Raw genomic sequence first — 22719 nt, 5'->3', positions numbered from 1 at the left:
AGAGAATTCAGTCCTGCTGTCCTTTGGAGACCATGCTCCCAAAATTCTTCTCTGGGTCTCCTCTCAGCCCTGAGAGCTTGCAGATGAAGACAGCCAAGTATTTATAATGTGAGATGCTACTGTAAATTAAACACTTACTAATGAAACATCAGAGGGATCACTTTAAAAAGCTAGCTTCCTATTTCTCTGCATGCCTTTGGGAAATACATAATCATGCCTTTTAGCAGCACAGCCACAGGCACTGTATATTTAAAGCAAGCACAACAGCAAAATCTCTGTCTTATAAAATGATTAGTAGCATCCTGGATAAAAGAATATACTCAACCAGGACAGTTTTTAAATCCACACATAAATATGTCCAAGTCATTCATCTGTAAGCACTGGATAGTATCTGCTGGAAATGGAAAGTAGAACAAGCCAGCCTCACAGGCAGAGCTTGTTGTCAGTCTTTGGAGGTATGTAAATCCCTCAGCAGGTCAATACACTATTTCCTCTGTCACATATAGGATTTACTACTCCTGTCAGTGCACTGTCCTGTTAATATTGTTGCACAAGAGGCTGGAGTTCAGAAAGGACTTCAGTACTCAGAGAACAAAAGCTTCACACACATGACATCGAGGCGAGTGCACACGCGCAGCCCCTCTGGGCCTCAGCACAAATGAGTGCAGCTCATCTCCCTCTTTGCATTGCCCAGCAGCAAATTGAACATGGAGTGGAAATGAGGACAGCAGTGAAGGAATCTACGAATATTGGCTTCTTTGCCATGTAAGCTGAAAAGCAGTAGCTCTTTTGGAAACCTGTAAAATGAGAATGGTTTGGAGGATAGTGTTAAAGACCCTGTGCTAAGAATAAGTTTCACACTGCTGCTAAAAGAAAAAAAGCACAAGCATACAAAAGAAAGCAGCACTGGTGCTGCTCTGAGCAGAATGGCATCTGTGTCTTCCAACCCCCTGTGATCAGATTCACAGTCCTCACAGGGTGATAGTGAGTGGTGCTGGACAGAAATGCAGTGATCCACAAGAGATAAGCATGAGGAAAACAACACAAGCAAAGACGACCATTTTGCAAGTCCATGATACTGCTGGGGAAAGGAGATGCTTTCCTGTAATTGAATGCTTGTAATTTGGGAGGGATTACATGCTTTCTGTGAGTCAAGATGTGCCCATATGATGTGCTGAACGTCCAGGGCCATGGCTTCTGGACTTGTAGCTAATCACAAAGGCCACTGTCAAATGCAAAACTGCCTTGCCCCCATCCTGTCTCCTCAAGTTGTCAGCAGAGAGAGACCAGCAGTCACCAAAGGAACTGACCTCAACAAATGCATTAAAAACATTTTTCATCTAATTGCCTTAATAGATTTTACCTTTGCTATACCTATGGCAATAAATGACATGGTTTGGATAAACATTTCACTAATTAAATCTTTGATCTATTCCTCTGAAGCTGCACACTGCTTCCCCAGGCAGACAGCTTTGCTAGAGTGGCCCTCTTCTATTGGAATAGTGAATAAAGCCTTTCTCAGACATGTTTCAGTACACTTCATTCAAGTATATAATGTAAATAAAGAGGCCCATACTGAGAATCTACAATAGTAACAAATGTTAATTGCACAGTAACAACTAAGAAAAACAATATTCAATGTGATCATGTCGTGTGCTCTCCTCAGGGCACACCATTATCATAATTAATAATGTCATTTAATAACAATAATAGGGCAAATGCAGCTTATAAATTCAATGGATATTAGGTTAATATATGGGATCTGGTAATTAGTTAGGTACAACTGAACAATTTATGAAGCATTTTAAGAGCTTCTCTAGAGGTGGTGAATCAGGGGTGATATGCTTGCCTCCTTCACAGAGCAGCAAGAATGAAAACTAAATAAACAGAGATGTGAAACAGCCTTGTGTCCTTCTTGTCATGCCTCTTCTCCAAACTATTTTTTTTAATACCAGGATTTCAATGCCTTTGTTTCAAAAGCAAGGACTTTTGAAAGAAGCAATGATTCAGAGCCTAACCTGATTTGAGACTGAACCTTACAATATTTTCTTATCGGTCGTGGACTTTTCCACCTCAGTCATCCATGTGCAAAAGACTGATTCCTGTCTTGAAAGGTTTACAGTCTAGGTAATTAATATAAAATAAAAAAAAAAAAGAACAATTGTGGTGATGATTTGTCTTCCAAAAGGTGAAGCCTTTGGTGTTCCTGCTCATTCTGATATTTTCTCCAGCTTGCACAGCCTTACCATGACCTGTAAATGGTATTTTTCTAAACATAAAATCTCTACTGTATCCTTGAGCAGGTAAGAACAAGACAGGGCTTACTCTCAGTATCATATTAATATGATCTAATATACTGTTGAGCATTTGAACTGTGGTGAGTAGCATTACTGCAAGGTCTTTGTACTTACTGGAAGAATAAATGAATTAGTTTAAAGCCATCTTTGAGATGAGATGGGATAACAGCAGGTACATGGGCCCCTATGATGCTTCAGCTGTCAAGTACCTTGCAGAACCAAGTAACTCAGCTGTTTTTGATGGCAAACCCTCGATACACAAGGCAAAAGGGTTAGGTGAAGGGCACTCAGCTTTGGCTGAGCTTCAGATGCAGGGACTGAAAGCCATGTAGTGCTACTGCCCCTATAGCTTCAAAAAGGATACCTTACTCACCTCACTGCTATGTCAGTCAGTATCCATAAAGTGGAACAGAAATCAGGGCAAAGGGACAGAACTAAAAGGGGAAGGTAGGCTGCTGGGTTGGTGTTTTTAACTAGTGTAGCAAGATAAGCCTGTCAGTCTCCATATAATTATACTATCCTATATTTAGAACAAGTCAATAATACACGTAATACATACCACACACACCATTAGCTGGTATGCAGCAATGTGCTTGGCAACTCAAAACTGAGTATGTGCGTGTTGCCCCTGTTGGATCCTGAGACTCTGGTTTGAAGCCAGCTGAATGATGAAAGCAATGGAGGAGTTTTAAAAAGGTAACTGAAGATTGTCAATAACTGAAGGGCTACAGCAGCAGAAGAATAATATTTCTGAAGAGGTAAGATAGTTGGCAGAAGCATATTTTTTTCGTAGATTGTTACAGTCAGGGAACATATTCAGAGCCAGACTCTTCTCAGACATAGCATTCACTGGTAAAAGGAAGTTTTTTTAAAAAAATGTCTGTTCTTCCAGAAAACAAAGAAAAGTCTAATTCGGTCAGCTTTGAATCGAAATGAAAACAGATTGTTCCTCAAGTACAGATATTAGAATAACTTGGCAGATGACTGTAGAGGCAAAAGCGTGTGCTGTGCGGGGCTTTGCAAACCGCATGATTTGGACCCCCATCCATCCGATCTATCCATCCATCCGTGCCTCCAGGATGGAAGAGCAGCGCGAGCGAGCACTGACCTCTAGTGGGCAGAGCAGTCAGACCGGGGAAGGCTCGCAGAACCCAAAACTGAAAGTACGTCATGAGCGCCGCTGGCCCAAGGCTTGTGCTTGGCAGCTCTGCAAGCCGCAATCAGCACAGCTTTACTGTTAGCAATCCCTCACTGCCTGCGTGTCAGAAAACATCACGTCTATTGTAAAATCTAGAGGCATTATTTTTACTGGCCAAAAGAAAACAGTGCACACTTAGAATTTGCTTAGTAAGACACGTAAGTCCAACTACTGGTCAGTAAAATTAACTCAGGATAAATTCACGGAACTTTTTAGATATTTATTGAATGCATTGTTGAGAGTGTGTCAATGACATTATCAAAGTGCCACTATTTAAAGAAAAAAATCCTAAGGAGACATGAATATACACAATCATAAATGAAGTGTTTTAGTCCTACTTTTTCTACAACCAAAAATTACAGAATGATGAGAGTTCATATATTTTCAATATCTGCCCCAAAGGAGCCTGCTTGCTTCTCACTTTCAAGTTATTTTCCATAGGAAAATTCCTGTAAATATTCTGGAGTTCTTTAAACTAATCCAAAATAGAAAATCAATCCCATGCACAAAATTTTATAAGGCTTTAGCTGAAACTATCAAAGTTGAGTGTCTCAAACAGGCAATATGCAATACTGGTTTCCCTTCCTGTATTAGCAATGTCATAATTAGCATCATTCAGCAGTCTCAACCAGGCACTAATGAAGACTGGTGTTTTTTGGGCTTCCACCACCCTAAGAAAGTGAGGTTTCTGGGAAATATCTGGTCAAGGAGGATCCATAAACTTGGAGCTTGTATCTGGATCTTGTAGAAGGATTTTGCCACTGATGTAGCTTGTCTTTGTTTCCTTTGCACCCTGTCTCACACAAGAACTGTTGTCCCCACACCACAGGTACTTATTCTTCCCTCAGAAGGGCAAGGGAAGGAACAAGCAGGAGAATCTCAAGACCCATGGATTCCCTACTGCAAGTCTGTGAAAGAAAGGAGGAAAAACTTCTATGAGGAGAGCAGGATGCCAAACAATGCAGTAGACTTATTATCTGAATGCTGTTCTAGAGTAAGAGATACTGTCTCAGTCTTTGATTGATATGAAGCCAATCTGTGTCCCAAAGTTAGTGCCATCACGAAAGTGAGAATAAAATTTATCAGGGTGGCACGCAGTACAGAAAGTGATGTTTTGGTTCTGGTCTGTAATAGAATCATCTTGGATGTTCTCAGGAAGAATCCCACCTCTCTCAAGAAGAATCCTGAAAAAAAAAAAGAGAAACAGAAAATATTACGATTTGCACATCCTCACATTCCATAAGGCACTATCATTAAGGGAGAACCTCAAATACCAACTGAACAAACTGCGCCAATACTGTGATTGGGGCTTTCATTTGCTTTTTTTGTTTCTTTCTTTCAGTATTAGACTAAAATAATTACTTTCCTGCAACCCGTAAAGCCACGTTAAATTTGAACTTTTGTCTGTAATCCATAGACTAACAATATGTAATGGTATAACAATAAAATAATCACTGAAATCCAGCAAAAGTGAGCAAATATCATTCATTCAAAAGTATCCTTTCTTGATCTGGAAAGAACTAGAGAGTACTTTGTTTAGAACCCTCACCATATTATACAGTATCAAAATAATTATTTGTAATAAATGTGGAACTAATCTTTTGTTTCCTCGGGAGGCTTACCTTGTTGCTCTTCTGATATCAATATAAGGATTTGCAGAGTCAAATAGTCTCACACACTTTGGATCAATTCTGTGAAATTCTTTTGCTGATTCATGAGGAAGTCTATAGCAGCAAGGTCCCACAGATGGGCCCAGCACCACAAGGATATCTTTCATGTTACAGCCATATTCGGATACCATAGCATTCACTGTGGCCATAGACACTCCTAACAATGTGCCCTTCCATCCTGTGAGAGATGAGAGGTCAAAAAAAAATTGGTATAAATTTTCTTTTTAATTTTCTAGCAGCTAAAAATAAATGCAATTATTAAAGGTATAAATTAGGAGATGCATTTAAACCTAAAATTAAATAATTATATCTAATAATAAATTAGCTTAGAAAGCCTCCCTCTTCCCCCTCACATTTCACATTAACAGCAATCAGTTTTCAAATATAATTTTGTGGAGATGGAAACTAGAGACAGATGTTTAGATTAGAATTCCAGGGTTCTTTTTCCCCGAGTGTCCTGGTTTGGGTGATTAGAGCATACCTCACAGCTCCTCTGTGCTTGAAATATTTAAGTGGGGATACAACTGAAATATGTCAAAAATATATTTTTATAATATGATCAAAGTGTTTTAATGTTGTTTTTAAGGGGAACAAAACCCCAAAAAACAGGCTTAACTAGAGATATTTTTTGGAATAGACAGAAGCTAAGTTTGCACTTGGTCATTGTTTGGAACAGAAAGAAGAAAGCCCAGCTTTGGGTACTTGTATCTCATTTTGAGTCCCAGGAAATCTCTGCATTGCACAGGGAGTGCAATTCCTACCAGAATGAGCAGCACCACAGGCTCTTCTGACAGGATCAGCAAAGAGCACGGGTATGCAGTCAGCACCTGGAGCTGCCAGCGTGACACCCTTCTGATCCGTAACTATTCCATCATAGTCATTAGGCTCTGTCTTTCCCATAATACACACAGCATTAGCGTGATCTACCTGTCAAAACAAAACCAGAATGTGGACAGTGATATGGCTGCAAAACAACCCAGATCTGACTAATACAAGGTTTTTTCTGTGACGTGAAAATCTCTTATGCTCTAACTGATTACGCATGGAAGTCAGGTCTCCCTTGTTCAAATGCCATGAAGATGTATCAGTAGAAAGCCACTATAAAAGCAATGGTGTATTTTTCTTTTAGGAGAAGGTGCTCTGATCATTTATTTGATTATTCTACATCGTGGTAAGTTAAATATTAGAACAGACTTGGAAGAATCAGTGCTGCTTCTCCATATTGTGACAAATGGCTGATAGTTTGGATGGCCATTCCCCCAGATAAGCTGCCAGCATAAATGTTTTAATTGTCCTGCTTATCACAGGTTCTTGCTGACAAAGATAAGAATAATGCCTACAATTTAGCCAGTGATACATGAAGGAATATCTGAGCCATTTACTTGAATCCATTGTTTTATAAGATACCTTGACTCTGTGAAAAGCCTCGGGGTTAAATCCTGCAGCGTTAGCTAGCCGGCGGAGATTTTCTTTAACAACAATTTGTGGGTCCCTGCGCTTGGAGCTGCTGAAGAGATTGCAGGAGCTTAGAGTTGGTATGTAGGAGATCCCACCTGTCCTTGTGGTGAACCCGTGTAAGAAAATATCATCTGCCAAGGCAAGAAAACACAACAAACAATTGCTTTCAAAACAAGATCAAACCAGCTATTACATGGGTTTATACTGAAGCGACCTGGAATCAGCCAGTCAAGTAAGAGTATTGCTTTACCTTGGATTTAGCTGTGGTATTTAAATTTAAGGATTCCTAATTTACTTCTTGCTCACAATCATGCCATAGCAGGGACACTAAGACATCAGGAATGTCTTGGGCTGCAGACCAGCAGAAACTCTTATCCTGCCTTTCCAAATTATGATGGTGACTCTCAAAGTGTGTAATTCCCACATAGGTAGGAGGAGATTTTATGGTCTGCCTCTCCCTAAACCCAGGACTGTCTTTTCTTGGATCATGCTCAGGCCTGGAACAGTGGTGCCAGACTTTTGCGTATTTTTATTGACACTTCTTCCTTTTATACACTATTATACACTATTACAACATCATATAGAGTTATTTGATACCTGAAGGCATTTCCAAATCTTAGTCATTTTGCAACTCCCTGGAAGAAGTATGCTTGGTAAGTCTCTATAAAAACTGTTAGCTGGAGCTCTCTACCTGGGATCAGGGAAGATCTGAGGATGGTGACCTCTCCATTCAGGCTTGGCAGGCTTTCCAAGTACATCTGAATCTCACTTTGGATGAGTGCCATGTCCTGTGAAGGAAGCATTTGCCCTTCATGCTGATGTTCTGATATCTGCAGGCTTTCACTGTCAGGTGCCACCTGTAAATCCTCAAATTCGAACTGGTAGACTGCTGTAAAGAGATGGTCTATATATACTTTCATTAAGTCTTTTCTTAAGGTAGGGAGAATAATTTTAATGATGCTCAGGTCTTTTTCATCCAGTCTCTGTTTGACAGTGTACAAAGCAGCAGCTGTAGTCTGAGCACATACCACCTCCAGTCTTCTCTTCAGACTCTGAAAACCTCTCAGAGCTGGAAGTAAGGACTCTTGTTCACCTTTCCTTTCACTCCCCTGCCTCTGGCAACACATGACATAAACAAACGGAGCATGGATGGAAGAGCATTTCTCAATAGCTTCCAGAGTGTTGTGTAGTAATCCTTGGATGTTGCTCTGCAAGTTTGCTGTGAGGCTGAACAGATCTATCAGTACTGCTTCCACCATATTGCAGAATATTTAAAGGTTTCTCCAGCTGCCAAGTAGTAACAAAACATGAAAACAAACAAAAAGTCAAGGACAGCACTGTTAGTCCAAACACAGAATCATGTCACAGCATTTAATTCAGTGATACTGTGTAGAGAAGGTACATAGCAGTTAATTACTGACTTAGGCTTTTCCAGCTGCATCAAAAGAAATTCCAACAAAAGAAAACTAGCAGAAACAGGAATAATTATGTATTTATTTAAGCATTTAGGTATTTCCCTACCACCCCACCTACTTCAGGTCTTTCCTAGGTCAGGGATGATGAAAGGTTGGTACATAAGATTAGATTTATTGAATCAATTAACCCTCATTAGCCTAATGGATCTTCATGACATGATTCATGGGCTGTCCTCCAGCTTCCATGATGCAAACAAATACAGAGGTTCTTTAGCTTCCTGGGACTGGAGAAGTTTCTGTAATAATTTCTTTGGAGGTGTTTAACATACTTATGTCTGAGATGGAGCTCATGTCTGCGACCCCTTCTGGCAGTAGGGTGCTGAGCTGTGAGGGCAATGACATTTTTCCTCACAGACCTTCACAAGATCTTTTGTACTTCTCCCTTCTGCATTTCCAAAAGCATTAACTTGCTAATTTCTGACTTTTGTGTGAAGGAGCACATGACCAGGATAGTTCTTCTTTTCAGCCTGTACAAGAACCCGGTAGTGGTTACTGAAACTTTACCTAGTAATGGAAGAAGTACTTAGAACTAAGTTAAAGCAAGAGAATACAGTGCACAGCTTCTCACCTTAGCTTGTTCACTCTGCTAGCTGCACTCTGTGGCTGAAATCAAGACGTGTTAAGCTTATCCAATATCATCCTATCATTCACATTTTGTTTTGTGGTCCATGGTGTAATTCCAGTTTTGGTGGTTAGTTTTTTCCCTTTTCTGAACTTTATTGATCCAAGCCCAGCTAGGCCTACCTGTGGAAACTTGTCAATCCATTTTTTCCTCTCTCTGTTGCTATGAGGGGCTATTTTACATATTCTCTTAGAAGTGTCTTACTTTCTTTTCTCTCTCTCTGATAATCTTTCCATTTCCAGTGCAGGCATCCAGAGGTCTGGAACAAAAGGCTATATCCCTCTGCTTTGGGAGCCTTGAAGACACCTACTTAGATTTCATGACTAAGCACTGTACTTGATCTAGGAGAAATATATGCACCTCTACCAGCAGTTGCAAGATCCACATAATAATTCAGAATTCAGAGTATTCTTTACACCATCTTTTTTATTTTTCCACAGCAACAAATTGTGCATGAATATTAATTTACTTGTAGGAAAATTCATATCTTTGCAGGAACAAAGAACCTGAGAATCTTTTAAGTCTTTGAAATCAGTGCTGTGCTACCAGAGCTAACCACACTAAATAATGCCTGGCACAATTTTCCTGCCCCAAGAACTCATTCTCCTGTAACCACATTAATGTTCTGGCTTCACATCACTTCATTATCCTGCAAAAATACTACTTCCATGTGTACTTGAGGCCTATCATTATGGTAGATGTGATGTACTCCTTGGCATTTTATGTTTGTCTCTGGACTCCCAGATTTTCTCCACTGAAATAAGAGATCAAAGACCTTTGTGGTTTTAAAAGATGGCTTATTTAGAGAAGGTTTTACAGAAAACATTCTGTATTTTCTTCATTGTTCTTTCCCCCAGACTGGAAGAAAAATAATCCTGACTGAAAATGATGTTTTCCTTTCTGCAAATTGAACACTTACAAAGATTAATTGGCGACTATCAAAACAGGTGAGCTGAAAATATCAAAATGTGACAGCAAATAAAAGCAACTGCCAAGGAATTTATGACTCCTGATTTTGCTCAGAGTATTATTTACACACAGCTGATAATGGATTTTAGAAGAAAGAGCTTGCTAAGAAAACAGTGCTGAAACAGACTCGTGCCAAAGACCATGACTTGGGAAATCAGAGTATTTCCTTCCCTACCCTGACGTTCTCTGTGGGAGGCCTGTCTGAGTGTGACACAATCCCAGCTAAAGTATACAAATAGTCCCAGGAAAGACAGCACAACAGAGGGGTGTAGTGCAAAACGAGATTATTGCTCCACTTCAGATATGTCAGTAGTGGAAGGTAAATAGAGCTCATTGCTGTTCTTGTACTTGCCCAGAAAAATACCACCAAAGAAAGGATGGAAGGAAAGTGTTTGATTGCATACATTGTTATTAAGTTGTGTATGCATTGCAAAGACTCCATAGGGGCAATTATTGGGATGTACGCATAGGAACAATGGGGCTGATTCATCCTCATATCCTTCCAGCTTTGCATCACAGAGTCCTAGTGAGGACAGTGGTGTCAGAATAAATTTGCTTACAATCATAGCAAAACTGATTCTTTTCTAAGTCACTCCAAAAAACCACCCTTTTCAAAATACATGCTTGCCAAGCACAGCAGCTTTTTTAGCTTATGGGAGATGTATTTATGGTTATTCAGGTTTTAATGAACATGATCTACAGTCCCAGTGTTCCATTGAAGCCACATCCAAAAGAACAAGCACATGTATTAAGGAGTTGATAGTTTTGGTTCGCAATTCAAGACAAACACTTGTACAAACTTGAAGCCAAGGCCACCCATTAGCTAATTTCTCACTTCCTGAAACTGACAGTACAAATATTTGGAGGTTATGAGAATTTCTTGCACAGATATGAAAAAAGTAGGTAAAAGAAAATGGTAAATAACAATATGAGAGGCGAGGAAGGTAACAAGAGGAAAAAAGTAGAAAAGCAAAATGAATACAGAAAAAGAAAAATGAAGGAAATAAAACCAGGCTGCAGAGAAGAGACAGTCCAGGGCGGAAGAGAGATGCAAAAAAGCAATTTTCAAGAACCCCAGAAATCTAATTCTAAAAGTGCACTGTTGGCCAAGAAAAGATTGCTAACAATTTCCTGCATCTTCGAATCCGGTTGGTCATCTTATATTAGAGGAGAAACTGAGAGAACAGACATAATTTTTTGAAAATTAAAATAGCAGGAGATATTAAATATCTGCCAGAGAGTGATGCTCTGAGAAAGAAAACAGGTCATTGAAGCGGCCCAAATGAACAGAGATAATAGCACATGTGTAAAATTTCAACACGAGCAAACATAAAAAAGAAAATCCAAAAACTAGGGGAGAAAAGAAATACATTTAAGCCTCTTAAACTGAATTAAAGTAAAACATTCTTCGTCTTTTAACCTAGTTTCTTTTTAGGCAAGGTTGAAGAAGCAGAAATCACCACATACAATGAAAATACTGAAGCACACGCAGTTTTCATAAACACAGGCGTTTACTTACACAGGTGGACAATCCTATTGCATTCTGAAAGGTACCATCTGATAAAATACACAGACATTTCCAGCTATATATATTGCACTTCTTTCAATCCTGGAGCTGATTTGCACAAGCTGGAAATTCCTACGCTACGTAAAGGAACCTGTATTTCTTCTTTTTGACCGGACCGTGCTTTGCTGCCGGCTACACCGGAAAGAACAAACTGTACTGCAAGGCACCAGCACGATGAACAAGTGCCCGGGGAGCGCTGAACACGGAAGCGGCGTTAACCCTGCTGTGATCACACCTCCTTCTGCTGCACCGGCTTTGCACAACTGCAAACCAGCTCCCAAACGCTCGGCGCAGCCAAACAGGACAACCCCACAAAGAAGGTAAAGGAAAACTTGTGCAGAGCGAAGGAGTTTCCTTTTCTGAGCTGTAGCTGCGTGTTTCACTGAAGAATTTGGCAGCCAGCCATGATGAATTGTAATCTGGATCTACACAGAGAGGTTACACAATGTCAGCTTTTGGGGCCACAGGTCCCAAATGAGGATGGCAATTTCTCCTTGCAGCAGTTGGGAATTTCACACAGCTAAGTGAAGAAGTCTTAATCCTTTGACAGGATAATGCAAAGGTTAAAAGGCTAGCAAGGAAATGAGGGATTGAGATCAGGCTTTGTGCAAGAATCAAAAGACAGTAAATACACTTCCTCAGCTGCGTTAAAATCATAGTCACGACTGTTAAGTACGTGACAACGGAAGAAAGGGGCAAGAAAAAAAGGACAGTCATTTTTAATGGACAGAGGAATTAATAAAGTCTGATTTCCCATATAAAATGCTGTCTCCTGTTCCCCCTTTCCCTGCAACTACAGTAAACCTACATTTCTGCCAGGTCCAAAACACACACGGTGAGTGCTCTGCAATTTCTCCTCCTGCTATTCTGTTCAGGATGTGCTGGACAGAGGGATGAGAGCTGAATCCTGGTTCTCCTTCCTGAACAGGACTGATGAAGCAATCTTGTCCCTCCTTACCCAGACATCTCTTTTCCTGAAGTTTGCAAAAATCGGTCATCTCTGAGGCTTTCCACCCCACTGCCAAATGTGACTGAGCTAGGTCATTAAAAATTAACAGGGGAACTGCTTGGTGGAGAGAAACCAATACAATCATTTTCTTTCCTTCAGCCAGACTAAGGAAGTAAAACTAATTACTGGGGTTATTTTTGGTGCAGAATGCTGAGAAGGAAAAGGTCAGAAAATATTCAGGGTACAAAACAATATTGAAAAATGACAAATTGATATCTCCTGAATGAAATATTATATTTAGCTTACAGCACTTCAGAAAAGGGATTAAATAAATAGGTCAGACGCAGAGATGAGCTATTAGTTTATAAAATAGTTGTTGCAAATATATAAGTTAGTATATAAGTAAGTAAAAGTAAGTATTTTTTTATATTTACTTATATATGTAAGTTGCTTAATGTTATATATAATACATATAATTAAGTTTCATAACATAACATATAATATTTGTAATTTTAAGTTAAATATGTTTTAAAAATAGAAAAAATACAAAATAGGTAAATTTGAAAATCATATTATAAAAATAGTGCGATTTAGGGTTAAAATTCCCTGCAATTCCTTAGAGGAGTACAAGAGGGGCAGAGGCAAGTCCGTGGCTACAGAGCAGGGCACAGCATAGGCCAGAAGAAACTGGGCCACATCTCTTGTCCTTCGTAACCCAGTGGTGCCCGGGAAAACTCGATGTTCTCTGCAGAACAAATGATGGCAGCAAGTGCAGTTTAATACAATGAACGGGGTAACTCGGGGAACCTGGGAGCAAAGGGCGCGGAGCTGGACGCCCTCAGGCACCGCCGAGCCGGGCGGCGCCACCGCCGCGGGTGGTGAGACCGCCACACGTTTTCTAAGGGATCTCTCCCGCCGCGTTCCCTCTGGCTCCCGCAGGGACCGGCCCCGCTCCCGGCGGGATCAGCCCCTCTCCCGGCGGGATCAGCCCCTCTTCCGGCGGGATCAGCCCCTCTCCCGGCGGGATCAGCCCCTCTCCCGGCGGGATCAGCCCCTCTTCCGGCGGGATCAGCCCCTCTCCCGGCGGGATTAGCCCCTCTCCCGGCTCCCCGTGCCCCTGCGCTGCCGCAGGCCCGGGCGGTGGCGGGGAGCGGCGGCCTGAGGCGGCCCGGAGAGCGCTGCAGGTGCCGTGTGGCGTCCGGGACTCGGGAGGAACGCGGGAGCGCGGCCTCGGGCATTTAGGATGCTCTTCGGGTACTTTAAAAAGTTAGAACTGTGCTCACAAACTGACGATCTGCTCTGCAGAGAAGCCGGAGGAACATCGCAGGATTGTGGAAAACGCCAATCATTTGTTTTTAAAATTTTAAAAGTTTAATAGTAATAAAATGGTTATAAAAATAGTAATACAATTAGAGTAATAATAATTTGGACAAATTGAATTAGGACAATATGAGACAATAAAGAGTTACGGACGTCCGGGTACCTTTTCTGGGCAGCACGAGCCCGAAAAAGGACCCATGTTAACAAAGGATTAACCCTTAAAAACAATAGCCTGTTGCATAGTCATACACTTCATACATGATGAAGAAATTTCATTCAAATACAGGATTCTGTCTGGTCATCGTCGACTTCTTCCTCTGAATCCTAACAGCGCCTTTGAGGCGGGAAGAAGTTAATTTCTTCTGATAAGGGAACAATAAATTCTTTTTCTCTGAAAGATTTAGGTCTCCTGTGGCTGCTATCTCTCTATGAGTCCTTTCTTAAAAAAAAAAAAAAAAGTATCTTACATAACATAGTTTGTATTTTAACATTTTTTATAACCTAAAACTATATTTAACACACTACTTAAGAGAATTTATACAGCATTACTTTCTAACACAATACATATAATATTCATTTTAATATTTGCAAAAAGCCAATAATAAAATACATGCATTTTTCACATTTTTCTATTTTATGAGATTCTGCAAGAAAGTGTTCTGATTGTCTGTGATTAGCTTTGAGTAACCTGTTCTTGCTAATTAAAAATGAACCAAATGAAATTAATATATCGACCTGCGATCCCACGGGACAGCCCTCAATATTGTTTTGTCTACAAGAACTAAATAGAAAGAAGATAAAACAATTAACTTCTTTTCTATCCCTCCAGTCTTCACTTCTGCCTGAAATGGCCAAGGAAAATTCCCCATCACTAGCTGAAGTTGTAAAACAAGTTGCAGAGCAGCAGCAGTCACAGGCATCAGACATAGAAAAAAGCAAAGCAGTTCTTTTCCAATTGCAGGTAATAAACCTTGTTTAGAGTAATTAAATAAATTATTTTTCATTTGATGAAGAAGTATTTTCTTGAACAAGAGAAGCTGGTGGTACTTAATGGATGAGTGCATTCAATTGTAAGACAGCTCTTCTGTTCCTGTGTGTGGCACACAGGCTCAGCCAAAACTGTGGGTGTGTATTGTTGTTTCTAAGGCCACAAGCTAAGTCTTCATTACAGCAGGTGAAACGTTGGTTCGTTACTTGGAAAAAAACAAACCAAAAATAATGGGCTGAACCTACAAAGTGAACCCACAACAACTAAATGCAAAGTTATGGCTTTTTGATTTTTTAAAAAAAATAATAACCTCCTAAGAAATTGTGGGAGAAGGATTTTAAAAATTAATTTTTTTTTTCAGATTTTCACCACACTGTATAATTTTTTTTCTTAGCATCATTTTTGACACAAAATACTTTTTTTTCCCCCTTATGTTTGAAGTGAGTCCTAAGTAGTCATTAAGTACTGGTATTATTCAGTACTATTTTGTAGAACACTGGGCATGTGTAGTTTTTGTGAAGACTCTGTGATCATTTCTTTGGTCTTTTATTAAGCTTTCAATTATTGAAAGCCTTCAAGATCAAATTTCTATTGAGAAACTTACTTTTAAGTCTGAGAAAAGATGATTCCAGTCAACATTTTTGGTCATGGAAGAATGCAAATGGAAGTAGTAGAGTTCCAATTATAACATCTATGCATAGCTCTACAACTGAAATAATTGATGTTTGAAATTTTGCACAAAAATAACATTTCTGAAGTAGCAGTGAAATCTTATATTTTTAGGAACTTCAGTGGACTGGCCACACTTTACAAGAAGCTTTGTCCTGTATCCCAAAATATATTCTGATGATGCTTCAACAATAATTTGTGATGTTACAATTTAAAAACATGTATCTGTTTTAAAACAGACCCAGAGAACTTTAGAGCCCTAGGTAATGACAGGTCCTTTCCAGCCTTGATGATTCTGTCATTTCTTATGATGGTTTGAAGTACTACTTCCTGGTTTTGTTCACTTCTTGTCAGTGAGATGATGTAGAGGCTTTTTAGGACTAGAGAGATATTTCTTTCTGGGGTTGAAAATAGCTGTGATGAATTCAACTCCCAGCTACTACTGTGATGAAGTCAGGATTCTTCCTCAGTTGAATGGTCTATTTAAACTCCATCACCTGATACACCCCTCTATGTGTCTGTGTAGGTTTTCAAGGGATTTTTGGCATCTTTAATTATTTTTAGTCTGATTAGGACTTCACTAGATCTAAGCAAACATTAGATATTTACATATATATATATATCTATCTTGAAACGGTGAGGTATTTAAAAGTGAGTTCAAAGGTATCTTATTTAATATTTTAGACTCAACCTAAGGGGAGAAGACTAAGATAGTATTCTTACATTGTGCCTCTAAGATTAGATTAGATTAATATTTTAGACTCAATCTAAGGGGAGAAGACTAAGATAGTATTCTTACATTGTGCCTCTTATATTAAGAAATATAAGTCTAATTATCTTCCATTCATACCACATTAGAAAAGTGAAAAAAAGGCTGTTGAATAAATATAAATTACAGTGTTTAACTAGACACTTCATATCTTCCTCCAAAAAAAATTCTTAAATGAACACTGAAATATTTTACAGGCAAAGTGCCAGGAACTAGAAAAAGAAATGAATTCTGTTCTGTTAGAAACAAAGACAACAGAAAGGGAGATACATCTGCAAGATGATGCCATAGAAGTGACAAAATATCACTGTGAAAATCTGGAGGCCCAAGTCAGAGCCCTGTATTCTGAAAATTTAAAATTGAGGTGTGATGCAGAAACAATACAAGAGGAGTTTGAGATGAAACTTGCACGAAATAATGAGTATCGGGAAAAAATAAAGGATCATAAACATCTCTTTTGGGAGATGGAAAGTAAATTGCCAATTATGATTGAACTTGATGAAAAGAAAGCGGTTGTGGAAGAATTAAAGGCAAAGAAGGAGGAGTTAATATGTGATCTGCAGAATCCAGAAGGATCAGTTATAAAACAAGTGCAGGTACAATACTTCCTTTTTGATTCTTTCCTTTTATGTGAAATAATTTTGATATCATTCATATAATTTAATTATTTTGTCTAATGTTTATGGTTCATGAGGGACTGAGTACAAGGGAATATAAGTAATTCATAATGCTGCATTAATTGGAAAAATTTTTACTTCAATATCCAGTTAAAAATATGAGTATTGTTATCTGTGTAATATTGTTAAAAAATGTTTATACTTTTATGTGTGTTCGAATTAACTCAAATATGAAAATATTACACAACTGTAAGTTAAGCTTTATCATTGGATAAATTTACATGGGCACTTTTCAGAATTCTGTGGAAGATTGCCATATTGTTACATGTTTCAGGTAAGAACACAATAGTCTTTAAACTTTACTCTCAACAAAATAAATTTGAGCTGTTTGCCAACAGGAGGTAGATTTGATGAGATGGTGACAGAAATAAGAAGAGAGAAAAAACATGTTGGGTATTCTAATTTAACACTGTTGGCTTTACTTGACCCAATTACAATTTTTACTAATAACAACTACACAGGAATTTTTCACCATGGAATTTTGCCAATATATGGACAAACACAAGTATGAAGTCGAAAGGGAATCACAGATTTAAATTTGATGTAACTTTCATTATTGAAAATTTGATGGTATTCTATTAATGTAAGTTGATGAAAATTTGTTTGTACAACAGATCTTTCAATACTGATAAAGACTAATTAATATTGTATTTTCCTATGAGAAAGAGAAATATATCTAAAATATTACACTATTCTTCCATTTTGCAGTTAACTGGACTTTAAATAAAGACCAGCAAATTGAGCTCAAAGTCCCGTATTGTTGTAGTTCTTATATTTCAGATCAAGAATATAGATTCTTACAGGTGTAGAACCATGTGATAAAATATTTAATAGTTAATTTTTAATTACCCATCCTAAATTATTATAATTTTAATTAGTATTAATAGGTTTATTGTGAAACTGTTTATTATAGACCTTTATCTCATCTCCATTAACTGAGACTGTTTAGATGAGACAATTTTAATAAGTATATTAGATGAATTGTGCAACATTTCAGGGAGTGGATTTCTGTATCTTGACTTACATCTGCAGGAAGAAATCACACTTTTAAAAAGTGAAGTCACAACATTGAAAGATTTGATCAATAAAAAAAGAGATCTGCTGGAAGAAGAGAAAAAAAAGCATGCTAAGCTTAGAAAGGAAATTGAGGTGAGTCATTGGGATAAAATTTAATTGCAGTTCTCCTGATGGAATGCAGATAATGCAAATGAAGTTTGAAGGACTTTATACAGCAGTGCTGGCTATACATTGTTCAAGTATATGCAGTAATGATGCTGTCTTAAATTCTGGGTACTGATAGTCTTTCTAAAATTCAGAGCTTAATTGTGAAGAACACTTTTTTCTGAAGTCTTTTGAGAAGGACTTCATATGTGAACTTTTGGATTCCTGGAAAAAGAAGAGGTCACTGAATGGCAGTAAAGCAAATGCACATTTTAAAATTTGTGTGATACTTCTGAAATACTTTACATTTCACTGGTGACTTGATTTTTAATGAGTTGATAACTCATCAGTGGAAGAATCAAATGCACCAGGAAACTTCCTATGAATCTCCCTAATTTAAGCTGACATTAAATTAGGAATAACACAACAACTCTTAATTAGCTGACAAGATAAAATTCTGATCAATAGTTAAAAGCTTCTCTTTTAAGTAATTGAACTATATTTTTCATTTTGTTCCTTACTAAAATACCCTTAGAAAATTTTTAATTTGGAAGTTTCATACCATTTATCTTGTCAGTTTAAATAAATGGCACAAAATTTAATGAGCAAAGCTTAATTATATAAAGATTAAGTGATTTAAGATTAGGTCTGTTGCCCTTTGTAAAATGTAGGAGGAAGAAAGAATCATTTTTTTCATGTGACAGTGAACAGAGAGAATTTTTAACCTGAAAAGTAAAACACAGCTGCTTTAGAATAGATCTGCTAGTCAGCATTTGAGAAAATTTTTTATTACCAAGGCAACATCCTCTTAAGAAAATTCTCTAAATCCAAAGTTAAATTAGGTAGCCTAAAAATAATGTTCTGTTATCACAATCAATTTAATTAAATAGAGAAGGTTAATCTTCACTTTTGTTCTTCAGTTGTTTGCATTATATGTTCTTTCTGTCTCAGAAGGAAGCAGGTTCAAACCCAAAGGCTTTCAGGGTATTATTTTCTATTAAGAACTCTCCTGAAAACAGTCCAACTTTTAATATAAGAACTGACAGTGGATAGACAGACACATTTATACCCAGCAGTCCTCAGCACAACTTGGGAAAGAATACTCAAGTCAAGCACAGGAATAAAGTGAGATACAAGGCACAAGGAAGATACAAGGAAGAGGTTTTATTGAGCTGCAGTGGTGGAATTCAGCTACAGACTGCTGGCACTTGATGTAATTGTTTGGAGCATCCAAAGGAGGGCAGCTAAGGTGGGCCTGGAGGGGAAGCCATAGGAGGAGCATCTGAGGTCACTTGGTCTTGTTCATCCTGGAGGAGAGGAAGTGAGCAGAGACCTCATTGTAGTTAGAGCTTGCTTCTGAGGGGGAAAGTAGGGGCAGGCACTGATCTCTGCTCTGTGATGACAGTGACAGTATCTGAGGGACTGGCCTGAAGTTGTGTCAGGGGAGGTTCAGGTTGGACATTAGGAAAAGGTTCTTCACCCAGAGAGTGGTTGGACACTGGAACAGCCTCCCTAGGGAAGTGGTCACAGCATCAAGCCTTCACAGAGTTCAGGAAGCATTTGGATAATGCTCTCAGACACATGTGCGACACTTGGGAATGTCCTGTGCAGGGCCATGAGTTGGACTTGATGGTCCTGATGATCCTTTCCAACTCAGCATATTCTGTGACTCTTAAAGCAGCCTGTGATCCTTTTCTTATTCTCTTTCCTGAGCACTAGCCCCATCACTCATTTCTTGAAAAGCAGATCCTGTTCCCAGCATTGGACAGGGTTGTCAGCAATTAATCAGGGTGGTTATCTGTGCAAGGTCAAGGCTTGAGTCATAAGGATAATTCAAGATATCCACAAATAATAGAAAAATTTTGTTATGTAAAAGTAATTAAAAAAATCCCTACCCAAAAGACTGTCTATTCCCATGCTGCCCTCTTTCCCCAGTGCCAGTGTGTGACTGTATAAGTCTTGGCAGATACTTGCCTATCCTGTCCTTAAACAACCCTAGTGGTGGAGATACCCTGAGTGCCCAGACAATTTTTTTCTAATGTTTGACTTTCATGTACACAAGATCCAATAAAAAGCACAATGTTGTCCCTTCCCTGTCTCCAGTAATCATATTAGTGCTCCCTCCCTCAGCAGATGTGCCAGACTGTTCCCAATAATGATGCTAGAGAGGCATTTCTAAAAAAAGCAGATAATATTGATCATAGATGTTTCAGTGTTGTACAATGCAGTCCTAGTGATGCAGATGCCCCAAGCACTCGTTCAGATGAGTGAATCTGACAGCATCCCTCAAAAAGTTGCAAACAATTATAGTGGTGAGTGAGGTAACATGAAGGCAATGAGGTAACATGAGGTAACAAGCCATCACCAATAAAATAAGGCAGTTTATAGAACACCAGTCAGGCAGTTTCCTAGTTATTTGTGAAATTCAGGCAGTGAGATTTGCAGGAAGTCACCGACAGTGCTGTGGGTTCTGATGCAGCTGTACATCATCATGTGCATGTGAAATACAATGTAATAAAGCTTCAATAAGTCGACACAAGAGTAATTATACACTACCACTCATATGCCATTTAAACTAGGGTAAGTAAGCCCAAATTTCATTAAGGGAATACCCATTATTTCCATTTTTATTGCAGTGTTTCATTCTTTTAACACTGAAGTGTTAAAAGAGTGTTTCATTCTTTTAACGCTTCAGAATGCAAATTTACTTCTCCACATAAAGCAGCAATGAGGGCAGAATTGACAATCCTGCATTGCCACAGTATTGCCTAAGAAAAATGTGCCATTTTAAATGCAGTGCAGCTACAAAGGTGCTACTACAGTCAGCAAGGTTACCTCATTTATATTCCCATTTATACCCAAACATGCTTGTCAAAGAATGAAAATTTCTTCTTTCTCACCTCTCATTTTGGAGCCTTGAATCTTCCACATGCAAAGCCTTGCCAGAGATGCCACATGCTGTCCTTGGGTGGTATTAACTTAGGTAAATTTTAAACATCTACGGAGCAGATATCCACACTGACCTCCACACTTAAGGTCTTAGTAGGACAGAGCTTTTCTTTCCTTAATGGGAAAGTGAGGCATAATTCATGTCCTAAACCAGATATCTGAAATAAGTCAGATGAATACTTGAGGGCCACGCAGGACTGGAGCAGGGGCTGAATTGAAAGGGGCCTCTGGTGTGAGCAGCAAACAGAGGCGTGGCACGGCACTTTGCGAGGCAATTCATGCAGGCAGGACAAGCAGGCAGGGTTACAGGTTTTCTTGGTAGAAAGATGTACTGTGTGCTGTTTACAGTGTTTCTGTTGGTTGGTAGGCTTTGGGATTTCTGCTGGTAATGGTTTGTATGCAATCCAAGACTGCAGTTAGTACAAGTGTATGTAATCAAATGGAACCCTCCAAAAAGGATGTGTCTGTCCAGACCCATTCCTGAGCTGAACTCACCTCTGTAAATAGTTTTACTGGAAGGAATTTCTGAAGGTTTTTTTTTTTTCCTTTTTAGGTACAGAATAAGAGATATGATGCTATATTAAAACGTTTGCATTGCCAACTGAACAAAGTCCAATCAAATAAAAGACAATGGCACTGGAACATTCAGCAGTTGGAGAAGAAGGCTGCAGAACTAAGAAAATGTCTTGGAGTAGCAGAGTTACAAAACATCATGTAACAAACTTAACAAAGAATAGAATGCACGTAATCTTTTCCAGGCAGTGTTTGTTTTTTCTGGAAATGCTAGAAATCTTAAATAGCCTGATAACTGGGCCAGGCCTCAGTGATTTATTTCTTTTTAAAGTTTTTCTCTCTTTCATTTGTGGCCTAAACTAATAGCCACAATAATGAGTTAGCTGTTCAGGAATAACTTAGTTGTTCAGGAAGAAAGTTAGTGACACTTTCAGGTGTTTTCAAAATATATGTCAGTTTTATCTAAAAAGTTATTTAAAAGTCAACCAAACAAGATTTGGGAAGTTCCTTTATACTTCATTTGGTCTCCGGTTGTTGGGATATATGCTGCTTTTCCTACAGAGAAATTAATATTGGTATATATTTGCACTCCTGAGACACCAAAGTTCTTTTATCTTTTATCCACATCCCTTTTTATTGCAACTTGTTAAGGAGCTCTGAAAGCTTAATGGCCCATATTTTGCTGTGTGGGAAACTCATATAGAAGATGTTACAGTATGCCAGGATGTGTTAGAATGGGGACCAAAGGCTGTCCAGTTGTAAAAGGCTTTAGAACAAGTACGCTCCAAACTGGACTTCAAATCGTCCGACTTCAACTGGTCTAATAGATGTTAGCAAAGAGGAGTGAGTAGGTACTACATCTGGGCAGCTTGTAAAATGGAACAACTCACCCTCAAGAAACAGGAATGCATTATATATTAATGATAGAGGAATTTATTGTCTGGAAGATTTTAACTAATATCTAACATCTAAGTGCTTAGTGATCTAAGATGACTCAACATAAATGACAATGTATTAACAATTCTTGTTAAAACAGTAGTGAACAGTAGCCATTTTCCTTTACTTTCTTTTTATTTTTATATTGCTTGAGATTTGAAGAATTTACACTTAAGGGAGTCGTCCTGCTTGAACATAACTTGTAATGTTTATCTGTTCTATGAAAGTAGCTTTTTATTTAAGGTGTTGTCTTGAGTAATTTAGATTTACCTTTACTCATGAATATAAAATGAAGACTTGACTATTTACTGTGAAAAATGTTAAACTGCTTATATATTGTTATCTTAGGAAAGCAAGGATTAAAATGTAGTACCATTATTACCTTCATACATTCATATATACTTACATTTCCCTTAATCTGTTATTTCACTTAATATAAAGTTATTTTAAGCAATATCCTGATTCATTAAGTCTCTCTCTCAACATTGTTAATCTCTCAAGGCTTCTTTGCTCAGTCTTTTTCCTTTGCAAT

The 22719-nt window shown here is 38.5% G+C and overlaps 2 protein-coding genes across 2 annotated transcripts; one reads left to right on the top strand and one right to left on the bottom strand.

Annotated features, from left to right (window-relative positions):
* Positions 1–3700: 3700 nt before the first annotated feature.
* LACC1 (laccase domain containing 1) lies at positions 3701–11425 on the bottom strand. The gene is made up of 6 exons (XM_054627747.2): positions 11209–11425; positions 7315–7910; positions 6573–6754; positions 5927–6092; positions 5118–5343; positions 3701–4679 (listed from the first exon to the last, which is right to left on the bottom strand). The coding sequence occupies exons 2-6, from the start codon at positions 7880–7882 to the stop codon at positions 4505–4507; spliced, it is 1317 nt and encodes a 438-aa protein (XP_054483722.2). The 5' UTR covers positions 7883–7910; positions 11209–11425; the 3' UTR covers positions 3701–4504.
* Positions 11426–11474: 49 nt separating this feature from the next.
* On the top strand, positions 11475–22478 carry CCDC122 (coiled-coil domain containing 122). Its single transcript, XM_054628369.2, has 5 exons — positions 11475–11576; positions 14355–14486; positions 16149–16547; positions 17661–17777; positions 21292–22478. Exons 2-5 carry the CDS (start codon positions 14373–14375, stop codon positions 21454–21456), a joined length of 795 nt encoding a protein of 264 aa, XP_054484344.1. The 5' UTR covers positions 11475–11576; positions 14355–14372; the 3' UTR covers positions 21457–22478.
* Positions 22479–22719: the final 241 nt, after the last annotated feature.

This window comes from Agelaius phoeniceus, chromosome 2 (assembly GCF_051311805.1).
Source record: "Agelaius phoeniceus isolate bAgePho1 chromosome 2, bAgePho1.hap1, whole genome shotgun sequence".
Lineage (NCBI taxonomy): Eukaryota > Metazoa > Chordata > Aves > Passeriformes > Icteridae > Agelaius > Agelaius phoeniceus.
This window is presented reverse-complemented; position numbering and strand designations above follow the sequence as displayed.